The following is a 24384-nucleotide window of genomic DNA, read 5'->3' as shown; positions in this document are numbered from 1 at the left end:
CAGAGTGGACCTTTACTCATAAGATATGTTTTCTGCCTTAGTTCTGTACCTTGTCCATTCACTCATCCCTCTTTTTGGCATGTATTCAGTATTCCTTCAACAGACTCAGCACAGCCAGACAGTGAAAAAAATTCCACATTTGCATACTCCTATTACTTCCTCATTTGTAGGAGCACTGAGCCTTCCATGCCACCATGTGCAATGGAAAGGTCACATTTAGTTGCCAGTAATACTTTGCAGCAGGTGGTACCCTTCCTGTGCCTGGTGTGAATTCCTTATGCCTTGATGCATAAGCCTGAATTTTGCTGTATTAAACACAGATGTTTGAAAGCAATCTGAGGGGAAATGCTTTTTCTTGAATATTATTTACTATTACCTTAATCCATGGATTTTCTGCAAACTTTCCCAGCAGTGCTTTTGTAGCTGCTGCCAGGGTACTGATGAACATATTGGGAAACAGTGAGTTGTTTACTCAGGCTGAAGGAATTCCCCATGAACTGATGATCTGCCTCTGTTGATATCTGTTGGGCAATTCTTGATCCATGTTACATGAAGTATAAAGCTCAGTTATTTCACTTCTGAAGGGACATGTCTGTCAACCCAACATGAATTTAAGATGATCTGTATTCCTCAAATGTTACTAGGTGGCAGCAATTGTGTTTTAGTCCTATTGTTTTGTATTAATTGCTCCTCAGCCCTAAACTCTTGTTTTCCATTGTTTTTCCTGTGATTCACGTCAGGCTAACCAGCCTTTGGCTTCAGAGGACCTCCCTCTGCCTTTTACAGTATTGTCTTTTCTTGGCAGCTGTTGCAGCAAACCAGAGGCTGACACTGAGCAGAACTTTGGACACAGTGTTGGGAATGCATTACACTTGCAAGTGTAGCAGAAAGGTGGATTGGGGTTGCCGTGGAATAAGATTAGATAGCATATTGACTTTGTCATTCAAAGCCAGTGGCATTTTTATGTGTATATCATAAACGTACTGTATTAGTGCTCTCTTTATTGCTCATGGACTGCTGTGATGAACTGTCTGGTTCTGTCAGCCTTTGAGATCCAATTTAAATTGCTCAGGCTGCCCTCTAATCTCTCTTTAAGGACTTTCTACCTCAGTTAATGTCACATTATGGCTCCAAAACAAGTGCCCTTGAGATAAGAATGTCTGTGATTTTTTCTGATAGCAAGGGTACTAACACATCATTCATTTAGCTTTCCTACTCCTCCTCAGTTCTCTCTTTAGCATTTCATCCTCTTTAGCTGTCTCTCACAGCCTTAATGTCATGAGGATCTGCCATACATTACACCTTTCAATTTTAATACGTTCAAGGAATTTCTTATATATTGCCTGGTGATTTTTTTCTTCTTTGTTCTCCAGCACTTTTTATGTTCTGCTTTCTGTCAATAGAACACCTGTGTTTTCCAGTCTTATTTGGATGTTCGGTATTGTATTAGTGCTTTTAGAGCCCTCCATAATAAATACTGCTATTTGGGCTCTATTTGTATGATGAGGATGGCAACATATCATTACTCTCTAATTAATGAATTTTTATTTTAACGAGCACAGGGGAAATTCTGAATTGATAACAGGTTTATCATGCATATGGTACAGTCAGTCAGTCCTTTCCTCTAGCTTGTCCATGGATATTTTCTATTCTGTGGAGCTCAGAGGCCTCCATCATCACTGTCCTATGCTTGTACAGCAGAGACTAGTCAGAAGCCTCCTTGATTTTCTATAGCATTATATCCTGCATCTAGGGGTTTTTCACAGGCATTATTTTTCATTTTGCTACCATAATTTTTTGTCCTGATTCTTAGGAACTGAATTAATGCTCACAGAATTTAAGGAGGGGAGAGGTGCTGTCTCTTCAGCCATTTCTCCCCAGAAGAAACCTACTTCAGTCAATAGATCAAATTAAGTCTGTTTGGTGTGGCACTGAACTGGGACTGAGGCTACACACCAGATGTCCTTACTCCTGAAGTTGCTTGTAGAAAGGATATTTTTGGACTCTAGGGAGCTAATACTACACTACCATGCTTTTGACCATACAAATATATTGGTGTACCATCATACAGCTGGATCTTAAGTTAAAACATAAAAGGGGAAAATGTTGGAGGTAAAAGAGTATTTTGTCATCTCTTTTCTACTCTAGAACTAGTCAAATTCACTAATTGCAGTTAATGGAAATATCACTGTCCAAACCAGCATTTTGACAGACTCAAAATGAATTGTTTCTGCTTCTTCCCACTAAAAAAAAAAAGTAATTACAGTTAAATAAAGAACTGTCACTTGAAGGTCACACTTTTGAGTTTGACTTTAAAAAATACATTTGTACTGAAATCCATTTGACTGGATTTCACATGTTTCTCTGTGAAAATCATTGGTCACACTGAGTGAAATCATTATTCTTTACCATAACACACCTGTGAGGTGCTGTTTACTACCAGCTAAGCATTACACAGTACAAGCTCAGGACTGGTGTTCAATGAACAATTGCATTTAGAACTGTAGGTGTGCACAAGGCCAACAGGAGTTGTGGAGGACCTTGGGGAAACAAAATATCCTAGTCATATTCATGCTGTGTCCTACAACCTCCTAACTGATGGTTAAATCAGTCTGGAAAAACAGCCACACAATGCCAGATTGTTGCAAGATTATTTCATGATTCCTTTGGGAACCTCTGTGACTCATCAGATAGGTCTTTCAGAAGCATTTCAGACTCAGGTTTGCAATGGAATTGAGGCATCTGCAACCACCAGTAAATACCAAATGGGTTTTTCTGAAGTATCACAGTTGGACCTGACTTGTGCAGCCTCTATTATGAAATCCACTAGGCTTGGGCTTTTGATTTCTCTCTGGACATCCTTGTAAATATGGTACTGCAGTAAATCTGATCCTAAATCAAATTAGTCCCATTTTATATCAAGTCCCATTTAGAAATGCTGCCTTTGATATTTTTGGTTTAAGTTACTTGCTTCTACTGCTATAGTAGTAGCTATTAATTTGTTCATTTTGTCACCTTTCATTGGCAAGAAAGCATCAAAGGTGTTGCAGTTTTTAAGCAGCAGAGCAGGGTCACTTGGTTGCTGGTGAGAACACCACATAAGCTGACCCATCAAGCCCAGTTACAGGCAGTAAAACTTGTCCTTGTCTTAGGAAACTCTGGGCTTCACTAGCTTCCAAGCAGACTAAGCACTCACAGCATAGAATGAGACAAGGGAAGCACCAAGCACCCTCCTCTGAGCAGCAGGTGAGGGTATTTCCAACGCAGTCTGCATGAGTTGCTTCCTCTCCCAGTTTCTTCAAGTCTCTATTAGAGATCCTGCTTCCCTCTCACAAAGGAAGGACATAATGTATGCATGGGTCCCCATGTGAGCACCAGTGCTGCCCCTCCTCAAGGACAGGGCACTGGTCAATGGAAGAGGCAGAGAGAGATCCAGCCCGCATCTGCCTAGGGATCATATCCTTGACAGAAGCAGAACAGAACCAATTATCAGTTACAATATGACAATCAGCACATCTAATCATGTCAGCTAGATGTCCTGTATTTCTCTGGACACATGAATAAGGTCAGTTGCCTTTGCACGGGCAGGGGTCTATGCTTCTATGAGAATATATCACCTCTTTCCCACAAATCACTATGTGTGCCATAAATAATTAAATAATCTCGTGCTTTTATTTCCCTTGAAATGGAAGACTGACTGTCCAAGAGCTATCATCACCATCTATGGACTGCTCTTACCGAAATTTAATTTAATTCTTCTTTTCTGATCAAACGACTAGAACTAACAGCTTTTTCCAGAGGAGACTTGTACTATTGGTGCTATATTTTCAGTATCATTTTTTCTTACTTACACATCCTAATATTTTGTTTGCTCTTCCCGCTGCATAAGGCACAGAGTGTTTTTACTGAGCTGCCTACAATAATGAACATGCCTTTGTCTTGAGCGGTTAGTTAATTTTCTTCCATAAAGATTAAGAGTAGCTTAAATTATTACTTCTAACATATGGCACATTGTTTTTGTCATGCACATTTAATTGTGTTATCCACTGACCTTCCTAGCTTTACAAGGAAATTATTTGGTTCTTATCAAAGCATAACAGCATTGAATGTTCTTGAGTTGTTCTCAGGCTTCACACAGCTATTCTTGAGTACTGAATGAACTCTTGCTTTCATTCTGTTTTTCAGTTCAGTGCAGATCTAGCATTTCACCAGAGCTGGGATGTCCGTCCCAACTTGCCAAATTTCCCTTGGAGTATTATTGTCTGTATATCTCTGGCTGACCATCAATTCCTCTCTCTTTGACACCAGCCCTTCTTCCAGCGTCTGTCTCCTTTTGTTCATCAGCCCTGTTACCAACCTGACAGTTTCAATCCTGGAGTACAGCCCAGGCCTTGCACAGTAGGCAAGGTGCTGACTCGTTTTCATTATTTTGGCATGAAGTGCTCAGTATGCCAACTACACACCAGGCACTTCTTGTGCATGAGGCTGGATATGTGTAACAGGGAGACATCCAATTTTTTTGTGAGGTATTTGCAGTGAGAATCACAGCTCTATTCCTGGGTACCTTCCAGCTTCTCCACCTCAGTTACCCTTATAGTGATAAAAAAGTATTAATAGTCAGTTCTTCAGAGAAGTAAACCAACAGAAAACAGGCTGCTTAGGTGGAATCTGGTTACCAGAGATAGGACCTAAGTGAATGGCCTGAAGCTGTGTCAGGGAAGGTTTAGATTAAATATTAAGAAAAGATTCTTCACCCAGAGGGTGATTGGGCACTGGAACAGGCTCCACAGAGCAGTGGTCACAGCACCAAGCTTCAAGAGTTCAAGAAGCATTTGAACAACGCTCTCAAGCACATGGTGTGACTCTTGGGGTGGTCCTGTGCAGGGCCAGGAGTTGGACTTGATGATCCATGTGGGTCCCTTCCAACTCAGAATATTCTATGATTCTGTGAATGTAGCAAGTGGTGTGAGGCAATGAATCACATCCTTCACTAGCTGAAGAATTCCATTATCTTCTGGACAGCCTTTGGAAAAAGGTGAGATTAATGGTATTGGCATATTCTGGCATCTTGGTTTTAAAAACAACATCAGCACTACATGCTGTCCCTCTTGGTGTACAAAGGGCAGCAGGGAAGGAGGAGAGGTTATGAAGGGGAAGGAAAGTTCAGCTCCTGCTGGCAAGAAGAATGCTTTGGACAGAAGGGTGAAATTCATCTTGCCCTGCTTCAGGCTTCTGGAAACAGGTATTACTGACACAAGAGGCCAGGGCCAGCACCTTGCTGCCTGCTCGGTTCCTATGTGTTTGAACTGGTTGATGCTGTGGTAGCAACACTGCCTTTCAGAAAGCCCAAGACTTGACCATTACATAAAAAATGGGCAGAACAAGATATTGCAAATTAGAGAATGCAGCAGGAATTAAGGACTTGATAAAGAAAGTAAAAACTTGAGTTTTCTAGCCTGTAAACAAAGATTGACACAAAGGTATTTGAAAGTGAAAGGAAGAAAGAAAAAAACATCAAAAAACTATTGCTTCAGACCACTTTTCTCTTAAAGTATTTTATGAGTGGCTCTTTCAGAACTGGCCTGGGTGTAGTTCCTCCTGATACTTGACCAGTGGCAAAATCCAGGTCCTGTGCACCATGACTCCTGGCCTAATGCAATACCTGATCTCTCAAGTCCTTACACCTGTTACAGCTTTATGAAGGCATCTTCTCCATGTGCTTGATGAAAGATCCAAAACAAGAGAGGAGATTGGGCCCTCTGCAAGTCAAAGTAGAAGTCAGGACTTACCATCTTGAGGACAGTTGCCAGCTTTTCATCTTCATTCACACTGAGCCTTGAATGTGGTATTGTTGGCTGCTCTCAGCATGGGCACTCTACCAAACCAAAGAGAAAAGCATCTGGTAAATATCAGTCCAGAACTGTTGTACAGGCCTGAAGAGAAATAGGTAGACAGAAATTAAAACTTAAGCATGGGAACACATACGTTAATTGTCGAGACAGGACTGCTTGCAACTGCGTGTTAGGAAGGGTAATTGTCTTTTATGGTGACAGACACCTATAATGGGCCCAGGTTCTCTTCCATTGCAGGACCGTTTGACCTAGGGAGGAAACACATTAGAAAGAAACTGCAGAAAGAAGCCGAGGATATTAAACCTTTGACAGTATATGGAGACTAGTTAAGGAGCTGCCACTGTTGAGACAGAGTAAAGGAGAGCCCATAGCACACCTGAATACTGATGTTTATTTATGTTTATTTAAGAATTAACAAGACTACAGCTTTTAACTGCTTGATCTCTCACACACTCTTGCTTTCCCCACAGTGCTACATCACCAGGCCTCACCTTCCCTTCCTGGTAGGGACATGGTGGGGGTCAGTCTAGGTGGAAGTTCTCAGTTTATGCTGTGCAGCTCCTCTCAGTTGCCTTTCTCAAGCATTACTAGCCAAGGTTACTGAGCATCCCCCAACATTTGTCTCCACACATCTCCTTCATCTCCAGGATCTTGCCCTACTTCAGTGCTTTTCATCCAAACATGATCTTCACTTTTTTGTTTCTAGCCCTGAGCCCTAGGTTTTGGTTGCAATCAGCTTCCTAACTGGTGGATCTGTCTCCTATCTTGAAACTATTTGGAGTATTTAGGACATGCCACTATTGCTTAGTCTAGCTGCTATCAAAATGTACAACTGGTCTGTGGCTTGTGCTTCAGAGGACAGCTCAAAGTTCAGCTTTGGGCACGCATGCACACACAAATTTCTCTGCTATCTGACAGCATCAAAAATTTTAATTGGATGTATTTGCCTGCCACCAGCCTCAATATTAGTGACAGAACATGAGTGTATACTGCAGATCAAGAAAAGGGGCAGAAAGAAGATGGCAAGGCAAAACAAAGGTATTAGGTGGTGTTTGTAAGAAGTGAGACAGCATCCTTCAAATAACTGAGTTATGTCCAGTGAGTAAAATTGGAAGATTCATAAACTCCGGCAGATTAAATGTAAAAATAAAAAAAAAGGCAGGCCAGAAACACAAATAAGCAACATCCTGAAATGGGGTAAAAGCTCATAAATCCTGTTTTTAACATTTCAGGAGTAGGATTGTCTGTTGAGCCATAGATTATTACAGCAAAAGACAAGGTAAGGCCATGACAGAAGAAAAGTGTGCTCCCTATGGGCAAACTTAAGAAGGTTTCGTTATTTATGGGGGACTTTTAGAGGATCTGTCTAATTCATCTGACTATAGAAGAAACGATGTAACACAAAAGCAAAATGAACCTTGATACTTCAGGGCAAGTGAATAATATTCACCCAAGGATCTGTCAGAGCTCACAGATGAAGTAGCTGAAGAGCTGGCTGTGGTGTCCATCTCCTCACTTGAAAAATCCTAGGCTCTGAGGCCTAGTAAGCTGACAGATGAGACATCAATTTTGTGAAAGGGTTCTGGAGGAGATCCAAGGAACTTGCAGAGCATGACTGAGCCCATTGTTAGAAATTGGGGTTTAAAAAAATTAGGAAGGAAAAGGTAGAATATACTGAGGAAGAGTGACCATGACTTCTCTAAAGAGAAACCCTACCTCACAAAACTCCTAAAGTGCTTTGAAGGCTTTAGAATGTGTATGAATAAGAGAACTTACATTCATAGAATATGCTCAGGCTTCTTGAAGGCATCTTCTGGTAGTCTGTCAGCAAATTCAGAACTTATGTGTGTGTTGGTTGAAAGATAGTCAGCAGAGGATAAAAATAAATTTTTAGACATGACTTATCACAAATGAAGTTGATCAAGTCTATGGGTGGACTCCTCAGGTCTGTCTGAACAGTAGTCAAAAAAAGCAAATGCACTTTTAAGAATAGTCACATTGGAAAAGAGAGAGAGAGGTAAACAGAGTGTCCTGGGGCCACTTTCTCAACCCTTTGGTGCATCTCACTTCAGTATCATGAGCAAGACTCAAAACTCAGGAAGAAGACCAGGAATATTTGGAGAAGGGTCAGTGGAGCAGCTTCTGTACAAGATGTAGCAACGTCAGATAGGGCTCAGCAGCCTGAGAAAGAGGTGTCTGAAGAGAGGTGATTGTAAAGTCCTGAGAGGCATGGAAAAGATAACCAGCGAATGACAGTTCTTTGCCAATATCAGCATGAAGGTCATCAAAAGAGACTCACAGCTGCTGTGTTCCGAAAGAGACGAAGAGGTGCTTGTCTCTTGTCGGTCTCTGTGCTGTAGGAGGCTGTGGATGTGAAAAGTTTGCAGGTGCAGAACACAAATGTGCAATGTCATGGAAGAAAAATCCATCCAAAGGTTATTGGGTACAAAACCCCTGGCCCAGGAAGTCACTGAGCTGCAAAATGGTTGAGAGGTTCAGGGAAGTATCACAGCCCCTGTGCTGCTCCTGTTGTAGGTATTTGCTGTTGGCCGCAGTCCAAAACAGGTCCTGGGCAAGTGAGCTGCCAGCCTGGTCTAATACAACTGTATTTATGTTACAGCTTTATGATCCTCCCATAAAAGCCTAGATAAACTATGGGATGCTGCATGACTGGGAATGGCCTTACCAGGAATAATGGGAGGGTGAACTAGAGGGCAGCTTGCAAATCCTTTCCGATAACAGCTGTTAAAATTAAAAGGCATTGCAATTCAACATGAAGTCTGTGACAGAGAGAAAAGAAAAGAAGGAAAAATTACAAGAAGAAATATATGAAGACAGCAGCTTGCACAATGCTCTCCCCACAGGCTTCCGCTAGCTGCTAACAGTGTACCAAGCCACTAGGTCAGCACTTCTTTCATAAACTCATGGTTCTGGGATATGATACTCCTACCCCTGCCACATGCTGTTGGCCTGGCTGAAGCAGGGTCTTTTAGCTCTTTGTGGATTGAGTCCTGGTTATGAACGTTTCTATCTTTAGTTACAAAACATAGTGACACATTTTTAACTGTAAAGCCTTTCGCTAATCATTGATAGACTGGTGACTATAAAATAGTGCTGTGGTTATTCAGAGTCTACAACTTCCTCTTTCAAAGTTTAGTGCTTATATATTCCTTGTCTGTTTAAACTGTGTTTTCGCCCTGTAAAGAGAAGAACTTGTGAGATACAGAGATATGATCCTGGGACTCTCTTGCTCTCTAAAAAAGGAACATGTTCTGGTAGTTCATATTACAAGCTGCCCCTCAGAAATTTAGATTTGAATAAAAACTTCATTGTTTTCTGGAAAGAAAAAAAAAAACAACAGGCTTTGTTATTTCTGTTGTTCCTCTTGCCTCTACATTTGGGACTTTAATTAGGTCATGTGCCTTTCCTGCATGAACTGATACACATTTTGTACCCACTAGCTACAGTTGCAGAGCTGAAGCTGTTACACTCTGCCTGAGGAAAGACATTATTTGCAGATCAGCACTTTTATATGAATAAACAGTCAGACAGACGTATTAAGGCCATACATGAAATCATTTATAACCTGAATCCTTAGGTGTAGTGTATGTGTGACCAAGGGAAAGATCCTGTCAAACTAGTCCTACAAAACCCCACTAAAAGCCAGGGGTATGTATTACTTTATAAGAAACCTAAAGACAGGAGGGAAGGCAAAGGAACAGACTAATAGATATGAATGTTATGAAATTAAACTAATAAAAATTGCATTCAGGGAATCCAGAAGTTTCTCCACCATTAATCTTGCTGACCCTAAGACCAGTGAGCCTTCTGCTGCTGCAGCAGACCAGGAGAGGCAGGACTTGAACTGAAGAATCTTCAATATGGCTCTTGCAAGGCTGTCTCCTAGTGTGTGTAGCAACTGCATTCCAAACAAGGGCAAGGTCTCCTGTCTATAGGGGTAACAGTCAACTCAGCAGTGATACTTAGTCAGGATATCCTGGTGTTGTTCAGAAGGGTGTAGCAGTGCTGCATAAGAGTATCATACTGAGTTGGAGTGAGGAGAAGCATGGCATTAGGCTCAGCATAAGGACAAATCTGATCTGTACATCAAGGCTGCAGCTGTCACCCTGTGGTAGGTGCCAGAGCCTGCAGAGGAACATGAGTTGCCCTGCGGGGCACCTGCACTGCTGACGGACAAAGTTTCTGGTAGCAGCCAGACCAAGATTGAAGCCCCTGTGCAGATGAGGCCAGAGTGAGGTGAGGCAGTAGAACATATCACTTTGGATCTGCAGACCCTGTCACCTGTTCTGACCTCAGAGCTGCTTCTGCCCTGTTCCCACTGTCCGCTGATGGAGCTGGGCAAGTGGCATATTCCTGTGTACCCCTCAGGAATGAGGGGAATGAGAGGGAAGCAGTCTCCTATTTCCTTACCCACAGCAGGCAATGCCCCAGCTCTCCACAGGAAAGTGCCAGCACAGAGCATCTTCCTTTGCTGTGCCCATCAGAGGGTGAGATCTTCCAGGGACAGGTCCTGGTTCTTTGGTGAGATCATTCCAGCTGCACATCTTATGGGTGAGCTGGTCCCCAGAGGAGGGGCAACAGGGATGAGAAACAGAAAGAATCCTACCTTCTCTGTCTCATCCATTATTCAAAGACTGAATACTGTGGCAATATTTTGATATGCTTCCATCAACATCACACAAGCTGAAAAGGTATTGTTGGCCACATCCTTTGTAGTACAACAGTGATTTTTCCAAGCTCTTTCAGGCTGGCACTGAAACAAGCAGTGGGAGGAGGGTATCTGTGGCTCTGAGGATTTTAGCTTGAGATAGAGGATCCCAAAAGGAAACAGCGAAAAATGAGACAATTCAGCAAAACTGACAGGAATTAATGAAGTGATTCTGTTCCCCTGTCCCTGTGTTTCCAGGTGAAAAGGATTCATCAAAACAATATTGTCTGTTCTGTCTGTGGGGTGAAGAGGGCTCTGCCTGCCCAGACAAATTGATTTAGTTTTGGTTTCTCTTACATTTTGCCATTCAGAGTTGTATGTTTGGGCACTCACAGGTGAGAGACTGGGCTTACAAGATGTCACAGGCAGTAGAACCACAGCAGCAACTGTGCTGGTGGGGTCTAAGGGCAGCTGACAGCCAGGTGCCCTCAGAGTCACCTCATCTTTCCATAGATGAGGTTGGAGAGAAATCTGATAAGTGCATAAACCAGCAATTATTTTTTGAACAGAAATACGATGTGGATGAATTGTATCACAGTTGCCAGTACAGGCTTTCTTTCATACTGCAGTTAGGTCTACTTGTCAGGCTATCTAGATCATGAACTTTACAACTAGAGTTGTCCCTGGGATTAGGGGCGCACAGCATACTGGTTGAGAGCCAGCTGAACATGAGCCAGCTGTGCCCAGGTGGCCAAGAAGGCCAATGGCACCTGGCCTGTATCAGCAATAGTGTGGCCAGCAGGACCAGGGCAGAGATTGTCCCCGCTGTGCTCAGCACTGCTGAGGCCACACCGTGAATGCTGTGTCCAGTTCTGGGCCCTTCACTACAAGGAGGACATTGAGGTGCTGGAGCACATCCAGAGAAGGGCAATAGAGAAGGTGAAGGGTCTGGAAAACAAGTCTGATGACGAGTGGCTGAGGGAAGGAAGGGCCTGTTTAGCTGGGGAAAAGGAGGCTTAGGGGGACCTTATCACTCTTTTTAACTCCCTAAAAGGAGGTTGTGACAAGGAGGAGGGTGGTCTTTTCTCACAGGTGACAAGTGACATGATGAGAGAAAATGGCCTTAGGTTACACCAGAAAAGGCTTAGATTGAATAATAGGAAAATTTTCTTCACTGAAAGGGTGGTCAGGCATTGGAATAGGCTGTCAAGGAAAGTGGTGAAATCACCGTTCCTGGAAATGTTCAAAAAACATGTGGAGATGGTACCTGGGAACATGGTTTGGTGGTAAATAGAGCAGTACTGGGTTAATGGTTGGACTTGATGATCTTGGAGGTATTTTTCAGCCTTAATGATTTTATGATTCTATATGACACTTTAAGGCATGAGGTGAAAATTACAGGGAAGAACTCCTGGGAACAGGCAGAATGTGATTACTTTCAACTATGCAATCATGAGACAGAAACCAAAAAAGTAGTAAGAATTCTCCAGGTCTGCCATATGGCAAATGAGCTTGATTTACTGGGTTTTTTTTACTGAAGTGCATTGGGCTTGAGTTTTTTCAATGCAAAATAATGTCTGAGTTGTTTCTTAAGCACTCCTTTTTCTGAGTGATCGTGCAGTGGTTGCAAGGGCAGGGTGAGAGTGACGCATGGGTGACTGAAACACATGAGAGGCTGCTGCCACTTTCCTGGCCCTAATAAAGAGCTCTGGGCTTACAGAGGCGACTCAAGAGGACCAAACAGGAATACTAAATGGATGATGGGGTAGCATCAGTAAGCGTTACAGATGGGTTGCGAACCCCCCAAAGGGTCATGATACCTTGTGTTGTCTACAAGGTTTGTACAGGCTCTGTGTGTTATGTGATAGAAAACCTCCTACTGCTGCAATCAAAATATTTGAAGAGATAAGGTTTGTAGCAAAGTGATTCTTCTCAGTTCTGTCCCCGTAGCAGATGTGTGCTGTGGTAGGGTTGTAACACACAAGCATTCATAGTGTCTCTCTGTTTCTCTCTAGGTTCTCAAGCATCTGCGACACTTAAATTTCACCAATAATATGGGGGAGCAAGTGGATTTTGATGAGTTTGGGGACCTGGTAGGAAATTACTCAATAATCAATTGGCATCTCTCTCCGGAGGATGGCTCAGTCGTCTTCGAAGAGGTTGGGCACTACAACGTTTATGCCAAGAAAGGGGAGAGGCTTTTCATAAATGAAAACAAGATCCTATGGGGTGGATTCTCTAAGGAGGTAAGTGCTTAAATCCTCACAGCAGTGTTTTCCAGATCACCAACCTGAAATTTGAACTAGCACTGCACACTCCTCAAGTTATGGCTCCTCATCTCATTAAAGGAGCCATTCACCTTACTGTATACACAGTCTTCACCATAGTCTTTCATACCCTTCTTATACACTGAAATAACAATGTCTCCTCCCCTTCTGTACATTTGAGCTCAGCAGTTTCATTGCTGAAAAGAGCCATCTCTTTCACTCCCATTATCTCTGTATCAAGAAGTGTCTCTTCTTGCTCTTAGTTACATTTACAACTCTTTATGTTGTTGTAAACAACATTTACAACAACATGTAAATTTGCTGTAATTTACATGTTGTTGTTAATGGCATTACCCACCAAGTAAGTCCAAGAGCCTTCCTCACACCCTTGCCTTGCAAACCAACAGAACAAGCCCTGTCAATATGCCTGGGTTAACTTGGACATGGTGCTCAAACAGTGGAAGATGCCAGCACCTGCTACCTTTTTTTTTGTATCCGCCTTGAGGATGCTTCTGCAGCATCAGAAGTAGTGATCTCAAGATGTATCAATTGAATTCAGTCGGGCTTAAGTCCTTCTCCACTGTCTTGCATATATTAAATCTTTTCACCGTAATTATTGTCACTAGCTGCCAGGCTGTGTCTGACCCACATGATGGAAACATGGTGCAGACATCTCCAGACCAGAGCCAGATGAACTGCTGTCATAGCTGGCAGCAGCCAGCTAGGCAGAAACTCTGACTCCCAGAGGGATACTGAGCGGGCACATGGTTTGTGGTCTGGGGATTGACACAGGGAGTAGAGTATTAGCTCAGAAATGCCACTGCCAGGCCCTGCTGTGATGCTTCAATGTGTTAAACCAGCACCTGATTAATGAACAAGGCAAATCACTTCCAGCTGATTATTCACATTGGCTGGCAGATCAGGTAAGGCTTCTGCCTTAGCTACTTGCCCAAAACAGTTACAGCATGAGTTCAGCCTTTCCTTTACTCCAGCTTCACTTCTGGTTCAAGTCCAGAGCACTCTGAAGGAGGCATAAATTGAATAGAGCATACTACCACCGAAATACTGAGCTCAGAGCTTTTCTTAGCCCAGCTGGAGTCTCTGAACATAAACTACAAGTGGTACTTAAAAAACCCTGATATTATAATCCCTCCTTCTGACTGTTGCAAATGCATCTTGCACTTTTCCAACTGTTAGGATTTTTTTTTTTTTTAACTGAGTCATTGTGTTCTCTTGGTCTAAATTTCTCCAGCAGTGCAATATTTAACTCCATTCTCTGTCCTAAACTGTTAAAAATGTGACAGGATGTTGCCAAGTGTAATGCCAGGGCATGTAAATTTTGTGCAGTGGAGGAGTTTGCAATCTCTGTGTCTGCTGCAGCCTTTTTTTTTTTCAGTTTATAGACTCCTAACTTCTTTCAGATAAAAGACTGTTCAAAAAGAGTAGCCAGTACTTCACTCACTGTGCCTCTTGTCATCCCCAACAAAAGTTTAAATGTAGGTAATTTTAACATTCGGGAACTTCAGCACTGGGCAGATTTGCAAAAGAATGAGTTAAAGAGTAGGTAAGATAGATAGATTCATTTTGGCAGAACTTGATGAAATTCCTCACAGAATACTTAAGAATTCAGCCAAAGCAATCACGAAAGTACTAGCAATTCATCTTTGAGAAATGTGGAGGATGCATGATGTCTCAAAGGATACAACAGCAATCGTAATGCCTGTTTTTAAAGCAGTTATAGGAGAACCTAGAGAATTACACACAACTGAGTTGAGCTCCAGTAACTTAAAAGACTTGATAAAATAAAATTAAACTGTTTATAAACACTTAGAGGAAAATAAACTGATAAGAACAAGCCAACATGTATTTGTCAAGATAAAATCATGCCAAACCAATTTAGTTTTCCTTTTTGGAAGCTCAATCAACTTAATAGATAATGGGGAAGCAGTGTGTGACTTCAGCCAGGCCTTTGATTCAGCTCTGTTCAAAATCACTGGTGGCAGCCTAGGAAGAGACAGCCTAGACTGATGAAGTCCTCTTGATGGATGTACTGCCTGCCAAGGAATAGAAGCACTGTGTTTATAGCAATAGGCACTAACAGCAAAGAGTACTTCAAGCTGGGAGTTGCAGGGATTTGCCCTGTGTATGTGTCTGTCCCATCAACAACATAATCCTGATGAACAGCTTAGGAACAGCATTCCCAAACTGTACTGCAGCTGCACTTCAGAGAAATAGGCAACAGAGATTGCCCTCACCTGAGCCACAGAGTGGTCATCTCTGCATAGCAATTGTCATTAGTGAGGGCTTTGCTTCCCCTGTGGCTAAGGTTGATGCCTGCACATAGGCAACTTCCAAACCATAGGTAGGACTCATTGCGTAAGTCCATCAACACAGGCAGTTCCTGGAGATCGGCAGGTTGGCCGGACTTGGGTAAGCTAGCGTCAAACTTTCAAAAAAGGTGAATGGAGGCTTCCAAACAGAACAGCCATTAACTAGGCATGGATCATGGTGCTTTGCTAGGAGTGGAAATTGTAGGTTTAACTCTCATGAGCTGAGAAAGCCATGCTCTGTGTCAACCCCCGTTCCTTAACTTAGTTGGGAAAAGGTGAGCTCAACCTCAGGTCATGACTTGTGTGTCAAAGGCCCAGGCTTCCATTTATCATGCTTGAAGTCTTTATGTCGGTGTACTTCAGGCATGCAGTGAGGGTGCCCATACAACCACTTGCTGCTGGGACACGACAGCTCAGGTGGGCTCAGGGGCAGCAGAAATGCACAGCCACCAGGGGACATGACTTACAGCAGCAGAGGTCTGGAAACCTTTGGATCTGTAAAGCACTAATGATTTGCATCTTTAGATGTTCGGTGTTCTTAAAGAAGAAGCTAGTTTCAGAAAACCATTTTGATTCCCATAAATTAGCAGACAATATGCAATATATCAGATTGGGGATCAGTCGTCAGGGCCCGTCATATCCAAGGCTGACTCAAATTCCTGCCAGCAGAGATTGATTGCCTTTTCTTCTAACCATCTAATGACTGCTTTGGGCTATGTATATCATAGTCACATTCCAGTTTGCAATGCCCACAACACAGTAGAGATTACAAGGATCTACTGATCAAAGAAATTTCACTGCAGTGGGTTGGAGAAGGACTGTTGTGCAAAATGTGTCTGTTCTGCGGGAGGAAGAAATGAGCATTTGAGGCTTTTCATCCAGCACGCCACCCAAGCAATAATACCCTTGGAGGAAGCAAAGGCCTTGCCATAGCAAGGCATTGGCACCATTAACCTGCTCGGGCTCTTTTCTTGCAGGTGCCTTTCTCCAACTGCAGCAGGGACTGCCTGCCGGGCACGAGGAAGGGCATCATTGAGGGGGAGCCCACCTGCTGCTTCGAGTGCGTGGACTGCCCCGACGGGGAGTACAGCGACGAGACAGGTAACGCCCCCAGAGCTGCTCTGGGTGTTGTCGAGGGCTGTGCCCTCCCGGGCATCTCCCGCAGTTGGGCTGAAATCGCTGCCCTGCAGTGCTGGGCTGGTGCCTGCCTTGCTAGGAGGCTTCACAGAAAAGCTTTCAGGAGTTGAGTCCTGCAGTCCTCAAGTCCTGACTACTGCTAAGCCTGCTTGTCCCTTCTGCTCTGCGTTAGGAAAATTAAGGCAGAGAACTTGAAAAACAACTTGCCTATAGAAAGCCTCTCAGGCAGCCACAAGCAACTCTATTGCACAGTAGCAGTAGCTTTTCTTCCTCCAGAAATCTGGAGGAGGGAGAGATTCCCCATCCTAAATTCTGTAGTTATCTGTCTGCCTCCATCTTTTCCTCAAGCTGTCAGGGTTTTATTTCATGCTTTACGAAGAAATAAAATCCATTACATCCCAGATTTCACAAGCAGAGAGGAATATGTCCCTTTATGGACTCACCAGCTACAGGTTCTGTTGATCACTGGCACTGCAAAAGATCAGAGTCTGTGGATCCTACCAAGCACCCATGGACATGTTTTTTGTGTGTTTCATTGGGAGCTTGTATCAAGCCACTCAGACTCTGGAGGAGACAGAAAAGACAAACTCAGGTTTAGAAATGGTGGAAAAACTTTGAATTTCCAACACCACTAATGATCCCTCAGTGTTGGGCACCCCCAGACTAAAGAAGGCAAGTAAATTCTTTCAGGATATCAGTCCTCTCCCCACTGTAAGATGCTTGGGACCTCCTGACATCCTTTCCAGTGCACTGGTCCTAGCAAACACTGCAGACTTTGCCCGAGATAAACAATTCAGCAAACTGCTTGCAAAACTGAAAAAGTGTTCTTTGGGAAAATCTAATTTATGTCCTATCAGACAGGAATGATATTTTTTTAGCATGACCATATAGTACTACAGGATGCTTGGAAGCAGCATTTTCAGATTGAAAAGAAACAATTCTGGGGTCATGTGTAATAGGGGTCTTCTAGTGTTTTTCACAAAATTTTGGGAGCTAGCTCTGGTGTGGAGGTGAAATTTACGGGGCTGAGGTGGCAATTGTTTTCTGACTCTACAGTTTTCTGCTGCAACTTCAGCTGACAGTCTTTATTTCCTGTTCTTGCCAGTTTTATAGGCATAGAGAGCCGTTTTACAACCAGTTTAATCCGGCTGAGACAGTGATGCTACCGGAGGAAACAATCTGTCCTTTCCCAGCTGTTTGCTCCCACACTTTGTCTGGGAGCAGTGCTGGTACTTGTGTGACCGTGGAGCAAGCTGGATCAGGTCTTTGGTCTTCCGGAAAACAAGCTCTTGGGAGGCTGTTTCCAACTAGAATGAGAAGCTGCGTGCCCTCTAGTGTTAACACAAAGGAGGGGGAAAGAATGAGCAGCCTTGCAGGAGGAGGGAAACTTGGTTTACTCCCTTCAGTGGCAGCACAGTCTCTAAGCCACCACAAGACAGCAGTGAAAGGTTGTCTTTATGGTGCAGTGCTAAAAAGCTGCCCCTGTCTCTGGCAGAGGCTGCTGGATTCCCTGCTGCACAAAATTAACTTTGTTTTGTCTGCAGCTTGCAGTTTGTAATGAGCTTCCAGGTAAAAGGCACAAGAAAAGTAAGAATTATTGGCTGAATGGATGTAAACGAAATGACCTGGTGATGGATGACAGCTTCTGACTGAGCTTTCACATCTAGTGCCAGATTTTCAAAAAACACCTTAGAGATGAGGCAAAAAGTCGTTAGGAAAGCAGTGTCATATCAGGATGGTCTCTCCTACCACACCTCAAGAATAAGAGAGCTTGAAAACCTTGAATGCCTTGTTAGCTCGGCATTTCTGACTTTCGCATTAGCATCAGTCTCTGCTCTGGAAGCTATGGCCAGAGTCTGTGTCTGTGCTCAGGTGCAAAACTCAGAGGGTGCTTGCTGTCAAAGGAGTTTGTAGATTTCACTGCAGCCCCTTGCTATCCTGCTGGAATGCCAAAAGCATAGGTAAGTTGAGACCTCCAACCCTCTGCTCTCAACCCCTTTCTACTGCCATCCAAAGAGTCGTGACACTCCCTGCTAGAGCACAAGACCAATCTGAGTCAAAACAGAAGAGCAGAAGCAGCAGGTCCTTGCTTTTTGATGGTACAAGCTGTTGGCATGACCACACCATCACAGCAGGCACAACTACTTTCATGAAGGAAATGGATGCACAGCTTTCCCTTTGCAAGTATTAGTGGGACATTTGCTGGGTGTAGGGAGAGTGATGTCATTAAGACACATCTTTCCCTGGCATTCCAACATGAAATGAGAGTGTGCTGGGAGTCAAGGGCATTGCCTGCCTTCAGGGAAGAGCAATTTAAACACTAAGACTTGCTTCCATGGAATATGAAATAGGCTCTCAGAGCATTTAAGGAGACAAGCACGTTTTTAATTTTCTCTGTAATAGAAAAAGGCAGGATATTCAAATGATGATAAAAGTGTGAGAGGTATGAAGACAGACAGAAGTAGAAGATAAAAGTGAAGGATCAAGGAAGAGGGAAAAACAGAGCCTGTGTAAGAGCTGATAGCAATCGAAGTTTGCAAAGTTTTGCCAAGAAATGGATTAGAAAAAAACATGAGCACAGAGGCAGGACTTCTTTTAAGCTCAAACCAAGCGTGCTTTGGGTTTGCTACATGGCCCATGGGAGGTGGGTTGTTTCAGTGTAAGAAACTCTGAGACATCAATATATGACTCTGGGGATCTGCACACAGGAGCGGAACACTCTGTGTGTTTAAGATCAAGGCTGATGTGTAGCTGCCATATATGTCATCCCACACTTCAGCCTCTCATGCTGACAAACTTTCCCTCTCCTTATCACTTCTTTTTCAGATGCAAGTGCCTGTGACAAGTGCCCTGAGGATTACTGGTCCAATGAGAACCACACGTCCTGCATCCCCAAGCAGATAGAGTTTCTGGCCTGGACTGAGCCCTTTGGGATTGCTCTGACTCTCTTTGCTGTGCTTGGAATTTTCCTGACTTCTTTTGTTCTGGGAGTTTTCACCAAATTTCGCAACACACCCATCGTCAAGGCCACAAACCGGGAGCTATCCTACCTTCTTCTCTTTTCCTTGCTATGCTGCTTCTCCAGCTCATTGTTCTTCATTGGTGAGCCCCAGAATTGGACTTGCCGTCTGCGGCAGCCAGCTTTTGGCATCAGCTTTGTCCTCTGCATCTCTTGCATCCTGGTGAAAACCAACCGTGTCCTTCTTGTATTTGAGGCAAAGATCCCCACGAGTCTCCACCGAAAGTGGTGGGGCCTCAACCTTCAGTTCCTCCTGGTCTTCTTGTGCACGTTTGTGCAGATTGTCATCTGTGTGATTTGGCTCTATACAGCCCCACCATCCAGTTACCGAAACCATGAACTGGAGGATGAGATCATCTTCATCACCTGCCATGAAGGCTCCCTGATGGCTCTCGGCTTCCTCATTGGCTACACCTGCCTACTGGCGGCCATCTGTTTCTTCTTTGCCTTCAAGTCTCGAAAGCTGCCTGAGAATTTTAATGAGGCCAAGTTCATCACCTTCAGCATGCTGATATTCTTCATCGTGTGGATCTCCTTCATCCCTGCTTATGCCAGCACGTACGGCAAGTTCGTGTCTGCTGTCGAGGTGATTGCAATACTGGCTGCCAGCTTCGGGCTTCTGGCCTGCATCTTTTTCAACAAAGTCTACATCATCCTCTTCAAGCCCTCCCGCAACACAATCGAGGAGGTGCGCTGCAGCACAGCTGCTCATGCTTTCAAAGTGGCTGCCAGGGCCACACTGAGACGGAGCAACGTGTCCCGCAAGCGCTCCAACAGCCTGGGGGGCTCCACTGGCTCCACCCCTTCCTCCTCCATCAGCAGCAAGAGCAACCACGAAGACCCTTTCCCTCTACCAGCCTGCGCTGAGCGGCAGCGCCAGCAGCAGCGCGGGTGCAAGCAGAAGGTCAGCTTTGGGAGCGGAACGGTGACCCTGTCACTGAGCTTCGAGGAGCCGCAGAAGAACGCCATGGCCAACAGGAACGCCAAGCGCCGGAACTCGCTGGAGGCCCAGAACAGTGACGACAGCCTGATGCGGCACCGGGCCCTGCTTCCCCTGCAGATCAACGAGCCCCTCGGGGCTGAGCCCACCTTCCAGGCACCTTCCAGCCCGGAGACCAGCTCACAGGAGTCGGTGGTGGGAGACAACAAAGAAGAGGTACCGAGCCCTGAGGTGGAGCCTTCCCTGCCATCGGTTAACGCCCGAAATTTTATAGGCACTGGAGGTGGCTCTGTCACAGAGAACACGGTACATTCCTAACAAAAGAAGATTGTGAAAAGTAGACCAGCCCCCAAGAGGAACTTGCTCACCTCTTGCTTCTGGACGGGAAAGGCAACAAAGACACACCATTGTGACACAGCCCCACCACATCTTAATGTTAGCGCCAGCAGGGTAACACATGTGCCTCCAGAGGAAGGACTGTGTCTGGGGAGCCTTGGATTGAATTTGCATTTGCTTTATTGAAATCAGGACATCTCAGAAGGACAAGTGAAGATTGCCTCTGGTGGGGCTTGAGCAGAAGTCTGCATGCTGCCTTGCCTCCGTAAGCTTTTCCTGCCAGACTGCAACTCAGCTGACTATGGGAGGCACTAGGCAATTCCACTATACCCTGCTTTTACATTTATGTATAATATTCCTCTTTCCCACTATGTATAATATTCCCTCTTTATCCAGTATATGTGATCTGTAACCATGTGCATCAGGACTCTCAGCTCTACAAAAGCAAGGTACACGGTTTCACTTCAGGAAAGCACAGTCATGGGGAAAATAAAAAAGCCCCCAACATCCTGCATGCTGTGTACAGCCAAGGGTGTGAACATGTAAAGTATTTAATGTGACAGAGCGCCCTGCTATTTATATTTAGTAATGTCCCAGTCTCTCCTTTCTGCCCAACAGGAAATATTGGACAATATTCTCTGTAGATTCCATTGCACTAGACCAAGCTACTTAGGTTCCTACTGGTTTCCTCCAGCTGGAATAGCTTTACCTCCAGCCTGCCTGCTTTGGTGGAGGGGGAGAACAGCTTGTAAATCCCTCCCAGAGAACGCTGCAAAAGCACAATGAGATGTATCCCTGATTGATTATGTCACTAGTAGTTGTATGCTTAACCAAGTGTTCCTGCTGTACTATCCCACAAGGCATACATGGCTAACCCTTTCACACCATAGTCAGTGTTGTGCTTTGCCATATTAACCTGCCTCACACCTACACGGAGCATTGTGCCAGTCCTGGCGGTACTGACACAGCAAATGAAACAAGGAGAAGTGGAGGAGTTAGGGATGGAGGAGGAGCCCCCAGCTGTGGTAGTAGGATCACCAGAGCAGATGAATATCTGAAGTGGGTGCACTGGTAGATTACTGGGTGAGAAAAACTTTCAGGTCTGGGTTCTTGGACACACATAGAGACAAATGGATGAACTGGATACAGTTTTGCTCCTAAAGGCCACCTACTAGATTATTTCCCATTTTGAAGAGAGGGCACCTAGCATGAGGATGGTGGACTGTACCTAAAGGAAAACAGTAAGGACTTCAGCAGAGCTTGATTACTCTTGTCCCATTCTTCCTAAAGCAGACATAAGTGCTCCTGGTTTTTCAAAGCATGTCTGGTTCTTTTTGATTCATGCTGGAAAAGTTGATGAGAGTGATTAGCAGACAGATTTGGTGCAGCCTGATGAGACAAAAAACACCCCTGAACAGCCTGGCGGGAGGGGCTAGGGTTACACTGCAGAATTTAATTCCCTCTTCTCAGATTCCCCATGGAAGAACAAGCATGTGGTAAGGAAGATGTCAGTACCCTCCCTCATTAAGCATGAAGGTAGTCTAGACCTCTTATAGAAAGGTAGATGGGCCTGCAGCTCAGTGTGAGCAGAGACAAAAGGACTGTGTTCAAATGCATTGGGGAAAACACCGCAATTCTCTTGTTACTGTTTTTGCTTGGTTGTTCTTCTGCCAGGGCAGGCAAATAAAACTTACAGGTGACATTACTGTATAAAAAACTTTGTTTTGCCACCACCAGTTGTTGACAGGGAAGAGGAGTTTTGACTTACAGAGGTAAAGCAGAAGTCCAGAACCCCAAGAAGCAATCTATTCAGACAAATTATTTTAACCCTTTTGCTGATCTGTTGCATTCTTCTTGGAGTGGGCTCAAATTCTAACTACACCACATAAGAACCTAGCCAACTATAATTGTAAGGCTTGCAAATGACATTATTTGGTTAAAACTGTGGCTCAGCTGGTTGGGAAAGAAAAAAAAGAAAAAAAGAAGAAGAGTGAGTTTGAAAACACAAATCTTTCTAGCCCAAATTTTGGAAACCACATTCCAACCCTGGACCCCAGTAAGAGCTGCCTACTGCTTCTGAAACCCAGGTGCCTTCCCCGGGCTGCTGACTGTGGCCCGTGGGCTCAGTTCAGGGTAGGGAATTGAGCCCCGGGGTCTCCCGAGTCTAACTGCACGAACAGGGATGAGCACTAGATGGCAGAAAGGGCTAAAAAAAGCATTTTGGTTACGGCCTACCCTTCCAAAAATTCCAATAGCCGAGTAGTTCTAGTGTTAGTGAATCATTCCTGTTGGAGAAACCCAGCTCAGTAGCCCCTGAAGTGAAGCTGACAGCACTGAAACGTGCAAGAGTTCAATGAGTGAAATGAAAACGACACAATTTACAAACCAAAGACTGACTACGAACACAGGCAGTGTAAGAAACAGGAAGTCACCATCAGCTGCCTTGTTTGGAGAGCAATATTCGCTAGCTTTGTCTACAGCAGATGATACGCACATTTGGGTGCTTTTCATTCCTTGGGGTGTTTTTCATTCTTTCCATGTACTTAAATTTATACCCTGGCACACAATGAGTGTCCAAGAGCTGCGGTCATTTTTTAGCATGGCCAACTGTGCTGTATTTGCTGGGGAAGCCCCTTCCACCCTCCCTGCGCTCATACCTGGAGCCCAAAGCCTCCAGCTCCAGTGCTGGGTGAGAGCTGCTGCTGCAGCTGATCGCAGTGACACATTGGCTGGACACGAGGGAAGTTCAGTTAAAAAAGGACCCCTTTGGGAAAGCGCTTTGTAACCAAACCTCTTTTCCCATGCACGGAGAGGGGATATGTTCTCATCCTGTCAAGCCCGGGAGAGGAGAAGGCTTAGACAGGCATCTGTCCAAAAGCCTGTTGGTTTATCACACATGACAACACTGATGAAGACTGGGGAACATTCTTGTGTTGAAAGCACGAGCCTGAGAACCTCCACTGACATTTCCTACCAGAAGATGCCCACATGAATGGCTGCCTCATCCCACCCACCACGGCTCAAAAATTCACTGGAAAACTTGCCCCAGAGTGGGGTTTCCTGAACCATCCAGTAGTGAAGCATCAACAGTGTGCATCAGCTCTGGTGGGATTTCCACTGGAAAACTTGGGAACCATCCCAATGAAGAGCCCAACCTTTCATTCCCAGTCTCCTCACAAACCTGGCAAAACTCTGCCTATCCAAAGCCCCAGCAGAGAATTTATTTATAGATGATACCAGAAGGGGGAAAAAAAACCCCTTCCTCGTTATATTTCATGCTTCTCACCATGCCCTCCTTGCCAGTCGATGAGCTCTGTTCAGTTTTCAATACCTCCTATTGTTAAATTTCGGTTTATATTGACCACCTTTACCAAGGGGTGCTGTAAAGCGGGAGGAGGAAGGTAGGTGTTTGTTGTTGGTTTTGCTAGAGTCTGGATGTTTAAATTGTGGGGAAATTTAGGTAAAGACCCGAACATTCAGACCGAAATCTCCCCAGGGACTTCCCAGAGGCTGGATAATTCACCACCGCCTTCGGCTTGCTGGCCGAGGAGCGGCAAAATCAGCCTGGGAGGGGGAATGATGAACGTGCCGAACGAGGGAGTCCGGAGATGGACCTTTCCATGCGGCTAAAGCGAACACGCCGCTGCTGGGAAAGGTGACACAGGGGAAGGGAAAACGCAGCGGCGGAGGGCGGCCCTGTGCTCCCGCGGGGCTGTCACGGAGCAGCGAGCGGCTGCAGCCCTTCCGTCCGGGGCGCAGAATCAATTCTGCCGGCAGCTTTCACTGCAAGTGCCCTTGGGCTGGTTTCGCCTTCAAACAGCTTTGGGCTGTTTT

At 44.6% G+C, this 24384-nt stretch overlaps 1 protein-coding gene across 3 annotated transcripts in view; it reads left to right on the top strand.

The window, feature by feature from the left end:
• Positions 1-21437, top strand: part of CASR (calcium sensing receptor) — a 74237-nt gene extending 52800 nt beyond the window's left edge. For all 3 annotated transcript variants that reach the window (XM_066175511.1, XM_066175509.1, XM_066175510.1), the window contains exons 5-7: positions 12537-12767; positions 16096-16219; positions 19082-21437. In XM_066175511.1, coding sequence (XP_066031608.1) covers positions 12537-12767; positions 16096-16219; positions 19082-20532 — 1806 coding nt within the window. In that variant the 3' untranslated portion in view covers positions 20533-21437. The remainder of the gene's footprint in view (positions 1-12536; positions 12768-16095; positions 16220-19081) is intronic.
• The last annotated feature ends 2947 nt before the right edge of the window (positions 21438-24384 follow it).

Source organism: Chamaea fasciata, unplaced genomic scaffold (genome assembly GCF_029207755.1).
Source record: "Chamaea fasciata isolate MVZ Bird 193981 ecotype frontalis unplaced genomic scaffold, bChaFas1.0.hap1 SCAF_2, whole genome shotgun sequence".
Taxonomy (NCBI): domain Eukaryota; kingdom Metazoa; phylum Chordata; class Aves; order Passeriformes; family Sylviidae; genus Chamaea; species Chamaea fasciata.
Note: the sequence above shows the minus strand (reverse complement) of the source record. Positions and strands in the feature narration are given on the sequence as shown.